A 12,929-nucleotide genomic window follows, 5' to 3' on the forward strand; every position below is an offset into this window, starting at 1 on the left:
TGAAATCTATTCCTCACCTCCACTGTATATTCATAAGGGATATGATTTAGGTCATACCTGAACGGTTTAGGGATTTTCCCGACGTTCTTCAATTTAAGCCGAAATTTTGCAAGAAGCAGCTCATGATCTGAGCCACAGTCAGCTCCAGGTCTTGTTTTTACTGACTGTATGGAGCTTCTCCATCTTTGGCTGCAAAGGACATAATCAATCTGATTTCGATATTGACCATCTGGTGATGTCCATGTGTAGAGTCGCCTCTTGTGCTGTTGGAAAAGAGTGTTTGCTATGATCAGCATGTTCTCTTGGCAAAACTCTATTAGCTTTCGTCCTGCTTCATTTTGTACACCAAGGCCATGCCTGCCTGTTGTCCCGGTGATTTCTTGACTTCCTACTTTAGCATTCCAATCCCCTATGATGAAGAGGACATCCTTTTTTGGTGTTAGTTCTAGAAGGTGTTGTAGGTCTTCATAGAACCGATCAACCTCAGCTTCTTCGGCATCAGTGGTTGGGGCATAGACTTGAATTACTGTGATGTTGAATGGTTTGCCTTGGATTCGTACTGAGATCATTCTATCATTTTTAAGATTGTACCCCAGTACTGCTTTTCCCACCCTTTTGTTGACTATGAGTGCTACTCCATTTCTTCTAAGGGATTCTTGCCCACAATAGTAGATATGATGGTCACCTGAATTAAATTCGCCCATGCCTGTCCATTTTAGTTCGCTGATTCCCAAGATGTCGATGTTCAATCTTGCTATCTCATGTTTGACCACCTCCAGCTTACCTTGATTCATTGATCTGACATTCCAGGTTCCTAAACAATATTGTTCTTTACAGCATCGGATTTTCTTTTCACCACCAGACACATCCACAGCTGAGTGTCCTTTCGGCTTTGGCCCAGCCGCTTCACTCTTTCTGGCGCTACTTGGAAATACCCTCTGCTCTTCCCCAGTAGCATATTGGACACCTTCCGACCTGAGGGGCTCATCTTCCGGCGTCATATCTTTTAGCCTTGTGATACGTTCCATGGGGTTTTCTTGGCAAGAATACTGGAGTGGGTTGCCATTTCCTTCTCCAGTGGACCACATTTTGTCAGAACTCTCTGCCATGACCTGTCCGTCTTGGGTGGCCCTGCACGGCATTGCTTATGGCTTCACTGAGTTACGCAAGCCCCTTCGCCACAACAAGGCAGTGATCCATGAAGGGGTATTTCTTTCTAGGAACAGTTTAATACTAAAATTGAGAGGATAAGATCCTGGGGACAATGATAAAGGTAAGAACAGCTTTCAATATTTTTGAAAGGATAGGATAGGCTTTTTTTAGAAGAAGAAAGAGAGAAAGATGCAGGACTCCATATAGTTCAAAGGCTGCCATGGAGATGATGAAGAATAACTAACTGTTCCCCATTACTGCAGGCAGGATCCGAGGGAATTGATTTAAATGGAAGGCTGGTATTTTTATTACAAGGGGGAAGGGTAGGGTTGAGAGGTGAAGGAATGTGAGCGCGAAAGATGTTATCTTCTCCTACTGTCCATGGCCTGGACCCAAATTACATTAGTTGCACTTTGTTCCCATTGAAGTCAATGGGACTGCAGTTAAACCATGCCTAGTTTGTCCCATTGATTTGAGTGAAACCTAAGTTCAACTAACTTGGTCTGGATCCAACCCTAGGTTTCCAGGGGTGAAATTCAAACTCAAGAAGATTATATGAGTTCCCCATTATCAATCTATCATAATAATCCAGACTAGTACAATGTGCCACAAGGCCAAAGCAAGAACTAGAAATATTGGTAGAGCCAATAACTCAAGCACATGATTTCATTTACAGACTACACATCAAGTCATAAAACATTTAACATGCATACATGTAGCACATTATCAAGGAATCTAGCCTGTCTTTAGAAAATAGGCTAGAAAAAAATTATAAAATCAAAAAAGGAACAGCTGCACCAGTTGAATTCCCAATGCATTTTGACATGGATCTTTATCGAGGGAATTACAAACTCTTAGAGATGTTTCTGGAGAATTCCTTGTCCCTTACTTCTTCCAAAGAACAGAGAAGGAATCCACCAGAAAAGTCTTGGAGGGAGCAATCCTATGGCCGCTAGACAGCGGCTAGACGGCCATAGGATATCTTGTTTTCTGGGAACTGACCTCCCCCCACTTCTGTGCTGCCTCTGAAGCAGCACGAAACAGCCCTGTCCTCCACGCTCTCAAGAGGAGTGTGGAGCAGCCGGAAAGCGGCATGTCTGGGGGGGGGGGGTTCCGGGGCGGGGAGGGCGGAAATGCCTGTACGACACATCCAATGTGTCGTACAGCAGCCTCCTCCCCCGCTCCATCCTCCTGTGGCTACACAGCCACAATCGGCTGTCTAGCCGAAAATGCAGGACAGGAGAAGCGTGGAGGGAACTATCCCCTCCATGCTTCTCCTGCTCTGCATTGGATAGACGGTAGCCTCCGAGTTCGGAGGCAGCCGCCTATCTGGATAGGATTGCACCCTAAGAGTTTGTAATTCTCTTGATAAAAACCCATGTTGAAACACATGGGAAATTCAACAGCTGGTGCAGCTGTTCTTTTTTATTTTTGTTTCCAGCCTTACAGCTGCTTTTTTTTTTTAAAGAAAAAAAAACCTATTTCATAGATGGAGTACACTAGTGAAATTTAATTTTAATATTTGTTTTGTGTTAACACAACTAACACAAGTTCTGTCAGCACAAATAAAATGTTAAATACTAAGACCCCAAAATAGTAATAATTAAGCTGTGCCTACCCTTTAAAATAACAAGCTAATCTGAGCCTGTCCCCCCCCCCCGCCGCCGAATTTCACCCCTGCAAATCTCCAAAGTATTGTAGAGCAGGGGTGGGCGGAAGGTGGCTATCCAGCTGCTTTGGACTTCAACTCCCAGAAGCCCTTGCCAGCATGGCCTAAGGTCAGGAATAGTCCAGAACATATGGAGACCTACTGTCTGCCCACCCCTGTTGTAGAGTTCTTGATAATGGATGGGCTTGAAGAACAGGTGGTACTTACAGAAACTACCAAAGAAAGAGTGAACCTACACCAGAAATTGGCAACTTGTGGCCCTCCAGATGTTTTGGCCTACAACTCCCATCAACTCTAGCCAGCATAGCCAATGGTGAGTATGATGGGAGTTGTAAGCCAAAACATCTACAGGTTACCCACCCCTGACCTAGACCTTACTGAGACTATAGTGGGCAGAGGAAACAGGACAACATGGCACCTGAGTTACAGCGAAGTCCATCACAGAGGAAAATTGATGAACTCATAAGAGCAAAAGAAAAGCCCTGCTGGATCAGACCAAAGGTCCATCTAGTCCAGCATTCTGTTCACACAGTGGCCAACCAGCTGTTGACCAGGAACCCACAAGCAGGACACAAGTGCAACAGCACCCTCCTGCCCACGTTCCCCAGCAACTGGTGTCCATAGGCACACTGGCTCTGGTACTGGAGGTAGCACATAGCCATCAGGTCTAGTAGCCATTGATAGCCTTCTCCAGGAATTTGTCTAACCCCCTTTTAAAGCCATCCAAATTGGTGGCCATCACGACATGTTGTAGTAGCGAATCCCATAGTTGAATTCTTCACATGCGCTGTGTGAAGTACTTCCTTTTATCTGTCCTGAACCTCCCACCAATCAACTCTTCCCCCATTCCCACTTAACCTCACCATGGATGTACAGAAGTTAAGATTAACTACTGGAAAGCAGTCGTTTTAGTCTGTTGCTGCAACAATGACAGAGCTCTGTGACACTTGACGACTGGTTTACGGTGCGCGAGCTTTCATAGTTTGTAACTCACGCTTCTTGGAAATGCAGATGCGTTAGCCTTTATGATGCCAAATGACCCGCTCACTTCCATTTAACAAGTACTCAATATTTCAGTGGAAATGGGTGGGGTGGTGGCACAGGAAGGGGAGCCCATGCCAGTTGGCTAACTAGCCAGTGGTTTCCCAACTTTCATCGCTTCCAGATTGCAGATAGGCTGAATACAACTGGAGTTTCTTGGTCCAGATCTACACATGGGGCAGAATAAGGAGGCAGAGCCCTGAGGAATTACTGTGAAAGGTGCCACTTCAGGTGGGAGGAGGGAATACAACTTGTGCCTGCTTCTTGCGGTACATCACACACCAACTTCCTGAAAAGGCGCAAAGAGAAGTTCTACTCCCTCCCCAGGTAAGTCTCCTACTGGCAGGTGTGCGCTTGTTTTTAAGGTAGCAGGATCTGTCCACCTGAAGAGGGCCAGCCCGTTCTACCGCCGCGCCCCGCCGCGCCCCGCCGCATCGGTAAACCTGGCTCAAGACGCCTAGCTCGCAGCCGCCTTGTGGAGATTAATATTTAACCGGGCAGCTGCGTTCCCGGTGGCCACTCATAGCCCAGAGACAGGCACGCCCATCTGCTGCCCGGCCGCTCCCGGAGGCCTAGAAGTTGGCTCGCGGCAAGGGCCGCATTTTCAAGGCAAGGGGCTTCCACCGCGCGGTTTGCAGCGGCAGCGGCTCGTCTTTCCCTTCTAGCAGAAAGCAGCGGGGGTCGTGGTGCTGGTGGGAGACACTTCTTCTTTGAACCTGGTTGCTCACGGGCCGACCCGCCGGCCGTGCGTAAAATGGCTGCATCAGCTCCTTTGCGCAAGGGGGCCGCGACCGGGGGCTTTGCAAGAAGTGGGGCGGGAGTAAAACTGACCGCAGGTCGAGGCCTGGAGTGGCCCACGTGGAGGCGGCGTGCTCCGAAGGTGCAGCGGCTGCTTCGCAGGCAGCGAAGCCGGCTGGGGGATGCTGGGTTGTGGGACCTTTCTTCCGCCCAAGCGTGCATCGGAACGCGCCCTAACAGCGCGATCCTAGCCATGTGCGCTCAGCAGTAAGTCGCGGTGCGTTCAATGGGGGTTGCTTCCGGCAAAGTGGATATAGGATTGCAGCCTAAAGGCAGGTTCAGCCGGGAATTCGCGGACAAGGGTGCGCTCAGGCCGATCGCGCCTCTCTGGGACTGGGAAAGAAACCACCAGGCTTCTGCCTTCTTCCCGAAGAACGAAGCACCCTGCGGCTCCCGAGTTCTCCGCCTAGCAGCGAGCTCTCAGGTCCGCACGCGGAGCGCGCCGCTCTGGGGCCTCGGACGTCAGAGGGGAAGGATTTGGCGGCGCTCTCCAGCGGGGTTCGACGGGTGATCCCCGACCCCCTCCCACTCCAGGCGCGCGAAGGGGGTCGAGAAGGGCCGTGTCCGACCCTAGAGAGAGCAGCGGCGGCAGGGCAGAACTTCCCACACCTGCTTGGCGGCGGGAGCTGTTGCGCGGCGGGCGCGTTTTCCAGCAGCAGCGCCTGCTTTTACGCAGGGAAGGAAAGAGGGAGGAGAAAGAGTTTCATCATCGCTTCGGAGAGCGGAGCAGACTTATAAAAACGGCACACTCCCGCTCTTTCCAGAGTGGCTCATGGGACGGTCGAGGAGACGAAGGAAAAGGCAAAGCGCAGCACCTGATCGCGGCACTCCTTCGGGCAAGCAGCGCGGGAGCGAACTTGCGCTTCCACTGCCGAGGCTTCGCCTGATTGTGCGGACCAAACAATGGGGATCCAGAGCGACAGCGGCAAAACGCCGAGAATCGGGAACGACCCCGCCGCTATCAACACCTGCTCTGGGAGCGTCTTCTGCAACATTAAGGTAAGCGGCTTCCCAGTGCGGCTGAAAGGGTTCTCCCGACGGCTGCGTGTAGTAATAGGCGCGTTTACGCTTTTATTTATTTAATCCAACAGGGTCGAAATGTTTTGCCTTAAACATGCTCAGGAGGAGGTTCGGCGCTCTCCTATTTCTGCACCTCATAAGTCCGGTGTCAACGAACCGCGTGTTCCGTTTGTGTTTTGATCAGAGCGATCGCCAAACGCATGGAGGTGGCCTAGTGAAGGTTACGATGGTTTAATCTCTTGGGATAAAATCCAACGGAAGGGCTACTTAGAGTAGCCCCATTGGAATAAATGAATTGGTCTTTTCTAGGATTTATGTTGGATTTGACCCTTGACATTTCAGTGAGACCAAACCTACCTAGATTCAAGTCAGCCACCAAGTTTAAAGGGTTTGTGGCTTGGCAGTGTATCACTCCCTGAGCTGGGTGTTTTAATGCTGCAGATCTGTGTGCTTTACCTGGGAGTAAGCCTCACTGAACCCAGTAGGGCTTATTTATGACTAAACATGCATAGGATAAGGCTGTAAAGCTGTAAACAAATGGCACTTACTTCTTAACACGCATTGAATGTTACTCTATCGCGCACTCTGGTTAGGGTTAGCTAGAGGTTATAATGTGACATATTGTCCATTAAATCTTGCATAGTTAAGATCCAAAATGTATAGTGTTGATTGCTAAAGTATTCTCTCCTCATCAACAAACCTGTGGCTTTATTTACTTACACCTGAACACTTTAACCGTGATTCAGTATGGTTAAACTGGAATACCTGAATATAAATAAATGGGAACTGGTTTAAGTCCAAGGGCCATGTCTTAATTAGGTGGTGATCCTTCTGCCAATGAGCCAACTATTGTGCTAGCATTAATAATTGTCTTACCGCTGGAGCTGTTCTGACCTTTGCCGTCTGGAAATCTGGTTTTGCATTTTCTTGGTGTGACTGTTTATCCTCGTAGAGGACATCTGAATGTCTCCCTTACCCTCCCCTGTCAGGGATGCCTCCCTGTTTCTGGTTGAAAGTTGCCTGAGGCACTTCGGGAACAGCTGTGCCGCTTGAACATGTGTGCTTTCTGCTCTTTCGGTGCAAGTAACAATGGCACTCAAAGAAAGTAGCAGTCTTTGCTGGCAGAGAATGGCAGAAGTGCTCAAGGATGCTGCCTTCACAGAGTCCAGGCTGGCTTTGCAATAGATTTCTCTAGCCAGGAGAAACAGAGGGCAGCTGCTAAGCAGCTGGGTGAAGAAGCCTAGAGTCTGAGCTCCTCGCTTAGCAATGAATGGCCACCAAGGAAGTTCAGAACAAAGAAAAGAAACAGCGATGAAATAGAATGAAAGAATAATGGTTGTCCTGATCAGAGGAGAGGGCCATTGATCAAGCTTCATGTTACATTAAATGAATAGTGTGTATGAGCAGTGGGAGTCACTCCAGACTAGGCTCATGGCAGGAGTGGAGGAGTGCTGGGGGGGGGAGTTAATCCTCCCCCCCCCGCATTGGGGCACAAGTAACAGCTTCCCTCCCAGGCTAAGGGCACAATCTTATGCATGTTTAGAGAAACGTGTAAGATTGTACCCTGTCTAAACATGGATAGGATTTAACCTTAAAAGCTGCTGGTGGGGATTTTCATCAGGATTTAAATCCCTCCACCCCACCATAGTTCCAGTTTGCCCCCACCCCACCCCACTGTGACACTTTTTTAAAAAGAAAAATGCAAACCATGCATTTAATATACCATGCAGTTTGGTGTGGCTTCAGTCCAGTGCATACATAATTGGGAGCACGCTCAATTGAGATCCATATCAGTATCAAGTTTATTCATAGTCTGCAGACCTTAACATTCCAAAAGCAAAAATTTGATTCCATACAATAAAGGGAAAGGCAACTCAGAAATACAAGGCAACCCACTAAGAATACCTTTTAGTTATTAAACAAAATTAAGTTAGATTAAGACAAAGTTAAAACAACCAGTACCTCTTCACAGTTCTGCAGAAGCTGCTTATGAATAGCTTGAAATGCAAACTTTGCAACTGAAGTGGTATCCTGGGGCCATGCTCTGAGTGTTGAGAGCATTGCAGCATTAAATCTGGTGGCATGCCTTTTGCGTCCCTACTGGTCAAATCTGAGAGGGCGAGCTCTGGAGAAAAGTAACTGTAACTGGGCAAAGAGGGAAACTGGTACAAGAGAAGGGGGGGGATAAATAAAATGAGTGAGTTTCTTGTTTGTACGAATCAAGAAAGCACTCAGTTTCAAATGTGGAGAGAGAGAAAAGCCTGTTGGAAGGCAAAGCAGCTGCAAGGCAAACCTATTTATGTAGATGTTGGGATGAATACTTGTCCTGATGGCTACTAGTCCTGATGTCTGTGTGCTACCTCCAGTATCAGAGGCTGGATGCCTATGTACACCAGTTGCTGGGGAACATGGGAGGGAGTGTGGTGTTGCACTCATGCCCTGCTTGTGGGCTTCCTACAGAGAGCTGGTTGGCCACTGTGTGAACAGAATGGAGGGCTAGATGGACCAGTGGTTTGATCCAGCAAGGCTCTTCTGATGTTCTTAATAGCTCCATCCAGAAGAATAGAGGGACACAACTCACGTAGGGTGCAATCCTATGCATGTTGAGACAGAAAAGTCCTGGAATGCTGGGAGTTGTAGGACATTTTTCTTTTTACACATGCATAGGATTGCACCCTTAGATAGTGATACCACCGGAGATGGATAGAGGTGAAATTGCTGTAAGCTGCCCTAAGTACCAAGGACAGAGTGGTGTATAAATAAATAAAACTCATCATAGAGAACTGCTCTTGGGAAATTTTGACTGATTGTGAACAATACATTACAAATGCCCAGAGAGAGGCGTGATCCCACATTTCCTTCTTTGAATGGCACAGTAATGAGGTCAGTATCCCCCTGCACTCCCCCCCCCCTCGATTCTCACTTGCACATTCCAGAGCAGATGAAGAGGTGGAAGCCATATGTTTTTACCAGTTGATATGTAACAGCGCTGTTTACAGTCTGGACAGTAGGACCGCAGGGAAGGGTTCATCAGTGTTCCCATAGTAAGCCTGGGTTTTCACAAGGCAGGTCTGGTGATTCTAAGTGCTTTCTCTAACCCTGGGCTTGTAGGAAGGAAAGCCTCAAGATACATTCTTGAGAACAAACGTCCCTCGTCTTGGATTCTTCTAGGTCAAAAGCAAACACGTATGGCTTGTACCTTCCCTTGTAGTCTCAGGGCTGGCTCTACAGCAAGCATTCCTATGTGGCTGCTGAGGATGGCTCTTTGCAGGGAGAAGTGCCAGTCAACAAGTATGGCTTGGGGAGCTATCTTTGACTGAAAGCTGCTCACACAGTCTTCTTATTGCAACAGATAAAGCATGTTTGTTTTGCCCCAATGTTTTTCCAGTGCAGTGTTCTACACAGGATCACTTGTGTTAGTGATGTACACGGTGATCGATCTCTACTGAAGTCTTCACAAAACATTGTTGAACCTGAGCAAAGCATGTTGCACCAGTCTGGCATTAAACCCAAACAAGAAATTATGTAAATAAGCATGTGTCCTGTATTTTTCGGTGCCGGTCTCTTAGGGCACAATCCTATGCATGTTTAGACAGAAAAAAGTCCAACCACTCCCAGCATGCCCTAACCAGCATGGCTAGCTGGGGCATGCTGAGAGTGGTATGACTTTTTTTCTGTCTAAACACACATAGGATTGGGCTTTTACTCAGTCATTCTTCTGCCCACTGACTCACCATATCCTCTGCTGTAACTAGTTTATCTCTTATCTTGGCATTTATTATGATGAGTTTGCTATCATGCCCTTCTGCCAGGAAGCTCATAGTTCTTCTCTCATGCCCCACATGCCCCTATTTTGACCTCACAACAATCTTAATGAGGGAGGTTGGACTGAGAGAAGACTGACCCAAGTTCTCCCTTGTCTTCTCTCATAATACTAGAACTCGGGGTCATCTGATGAAGCTGAATGGTGGGAGATTCAAGACAGATAAAAGCACCGTGCATAGTTAAACTATGACATTCACTACCACAAGATGTAGTGGTGGCCACCAATTTGGATGGCTTTAAAAGAGGATTAAATACATGGAGGATAAGGTAATCAATGGCTACTAGGCATTGTGACTATCGATGTTACCCCTAGTATCGGAGGCAGTATGCCTCTGTATATCAGTTGCTAGGGAACAGGAGCAGCACGGTGTTATTGCACTCATGTACTACCTGTGGCCTGCCCTCAGGAAGTTGCTTGGCCAGTGTGAACAGAATGCTGGACTAGGACAGCCGTCGTTCAAGTCTCAAGTAGTGTCATGGCGATTCTCAGCAGAAATGTTTTGCAACCATGCCCTTTATAATCTGACAGTAGCACCACAGAGGAAGTGCTAGAAATGTGTTCATATATTGGAGGTTATGCGCACATTTGTTAGCACTGCATGTCTATTTGCTTTGTGTTTCCAGTGGGTTTTTCCCATCTTAAGGACAATCTCTGCGGAATGATTGTTTTGTTGTGTCTTGTACATTGAATGGGTTCTAATGGGGGCCTACCTATTCTGATGACTCCTCTGAAATCCATTGCGTGCAAACCAAGGAAATTATGGCTTCAGCCCTGAGCCTGGATGCCCAGGTTTCAGTGGTGGCCAGGAGCGCATTTGCACAGTTAAAGCTTGTGTGCCAGCTGCACCCGTTCCTTGAGATGTCTGACTTAGCCACAGTAACACATGCCTTAGTTACATCCCGTTTGGATTTCTGTAATGCAGTGTACATGAGGCTGCCTCAGAAGAGTGTTGGAAAACTTCAGCTAGTTCAAAGAGCTGCTGCCAGATTGCTGACTGGGGCTGGTTACAGGGAGCATACAACTCCCCTGGTAAAACAGCTTCACTGGCTCCCAGTCTGTTTCCAGGCACAATTCAAAGTGCTGGTCATGTCCTATAAAGCCCTATACGGCTCGGGTACAGGTTATCTGAAAGACCATATTCTTCCCTATGAGGCTACTTGTGCCCTGAGATCTTCAGGGGAAGCCCTTCTCGCCATCCTGCCACCATCACAGGCATGCCTGCTGGGAACACGGGAGGGGGCCTTCTTGGTGGCTGCCCCAAGGCTCTGGAACTCCCTTCCCAGGGAGGCGAGAGTGGCACCCTCCTTGATATGCTTTTGTAGGCATGTAAAAACTTTTTGTTCCAGCAGGCCTTTGGGGATAACTAGTCTGGACCTGTGAAAATATGACGGATGGATACTATTTTTCTTGTCTTTTGATGTTTTGATATTTTTACAATTTTAATATTGATTATATAATTATATTTTTAACTTTTGTACACTTGTATTTATATTTCTATTTATAGGTTTTAATAGTATAAGTTTTATGTTGCCTCCATGCAAGGGCCCAGAACATACCTGTACAGATCTTGCTGGCTGTCTCAGAAACTAAACAAACAGCATCGCTCTTATAAGCACCGTTGGCAGCTTCTAAACATTGCTCTGTTTCCAGTACAAGATATTCCTCCATTAAATGCCCCCCCTCCCCTAAAGCTCTGGTCTGTTGGCTCAAGATAATGGAGCTCCTATTTGCTTTATGGTGTAGTGTTTACAGAGAGCCTTTCTCAAAAGCTACTCCAGGAATAATAAACATAGTCTTTTCAGATAGAGCCCTCTGTGCTGAATATTTCTCTTCTTCCCCCTCCTGGCGCCTTCTCTTTAATCTGTTGTGGGGGAGCTGCACGTATGGCTGAATCACTTCCACATGACTCTTGAGGTGTCAGCTCCGTGGGTTTGCTTAGCTGCAACTGTTGGAGGAGGAGGAGGAGGAGGAGGAGGAAGTTAGTGCCTCTGATATCTTTGTGCTCAGATAACCTCTACCTAGAGTGTGGGAAGCTCACTGTGGAGAATAGGTGGAGAATCGTGGAGAATAGGTGGCACAGAGGAATTTGGGGGCTGCCGGGGAACTGGCAACTGAATACGTCCAAGTTCTGAATTTAGTAGCCAGGTTTGCAGAGGAAATACTCGTCCCAGTGCCCTTGTAGCATGGAAAAAAGGAGAGACATGCTAAACCAAATAGCATGCCTAGAGGAGTAGGTATGCTAGTCTATTGCAGCAAAAACATCCGGGTGAAGCACCTTAAAGATTAACAAATTTGTTAGGGTGTTGGCTTTCATTGACTAGTCCAGCCGTCTGCAACTAGTGCCCTCTAGGTGTTTTGGACTACAGCTCCCAGAATTCCTCATCATTGGCCATGCTGGGTTGGGCTGATAGGAGTTGAAATCCAATACATCTGGGGGGCACCAGGTTGGGAAACACTGGACTAGCCACTGGAGTCCACTCCATCAGGTGCTTGGAGCATTCGCCTCAGTTGACAGGTCTATGCCTGTATGGGTGTAAAGGGGAAGAAAATGGCAAGGAATGGTAATAAAATGCAAAAAGTCCTGTCTGTGACTGTTCAATAAAGCAACCATTGACAGAGGCAGTCATAGGTGAAAACACTATTCTCCTAGCATTGCACATCCTACTTCAGTGCTAATAAATTTTGGAGCATGTAAAGGTGACTTATATAAATCAGAATCTGTTTTGTGTAAATATATTATGCTTTTACTAGGCTTGGGGAGTGCCATGGAGCTGAGCAGGTGCTGAAGGCCTGACCTAGAAATCCTGTTCAGATGCTTTGCTTCCCAGATGTCCTTAGCACCTTGGATTTCATCAGGCAATTCCCCTCCACTTTCAAGTCTGTCTTCATATCCACAAGGAACAGAAACTTGATTTTAAAAGCAGAAAGAAAGGTGACATTGCAGCGAATAGCAGTTTGGGGTGAGTGGGCAGGGGAAAATATGTGACTTCTGTGGCAAGGAGCGACTATGATCTCGGAAGTTAAGCAGGGCCAGCCCTGGTTAGTACTTGGATGGGAGACCGCCTGGGAATCAGGCTTCCTGCACTGAGCAGGGGGTTGGACTCGATGGTCTTGTAGGCCCCTTCCAACCCTATGAGTCTATGATTATCAGTAGGAAAATGGCATAGGGTGAAAAAATCTCTTCCTGGTATCTTTGTCCTGATCTGGACTGGAGCGTCTGCAGCTGCTTGAGTTTCCAAAAAGAGAAGAATTCAAGTTACAAGGCTAGTTTCTCATGTTGCTGGACCCTAAGGATACGGAGTCCTGCAGTGTTGGTATCAAATCCCATGCTGCCTGTACAATGTTGCTTGATTTTGAAATGTTTATTGAGAAGCTACAGAGATGGTGTTGACTTGCACTAGTGTTGTGTAACAGCAGATAGAG

At 47.3% G+C, this 12,929-nt stretch overlaps 1 protein-coding gene across 1 annotated transcript in view; it reads left to right on the forward strand.

Moving 5' to 3' along the window:
• Nucleotides 1–5,422: 5,422 nt before the first annotated feature.
• SLCO2A1 (solute carrier organic anion transporter family member 2A1) overlaps nucleotides 5,423–12,929 on the forward strand; it is an 81,731-nt gene continuing 74,224 nt past the window's right edge. Inside the window, exon 1 of the mRNA XM_084842014.1 lies at nucleotides 5,423–5,659. Within this exon, the coding sequence (XP_084698140.1) occupies nucleotides 5,564–5,659 (96 nt within the window). The 5' untranslated portion in view covers nucleotides 5,423–5,563. The remainder of the gene's footprint in view (nucleotides 5,660–12,929) is intronic.

The sequence above is a fragment of the Heloderma suspectum genome, chromosome 3 (genome assembly GCF_057233095.1).
Source record: "Heloderma suspectum isolate Gila_16-S chromosome 3, 16-S_ref, whole genome shotgun sequence".
NCBI classification, from domain to species: Eukaryota; Metazoa; Chordata; class Lepidosauria; order Squamata; family Helodermatidae; genus Heloderma; species Heloderma suspectum.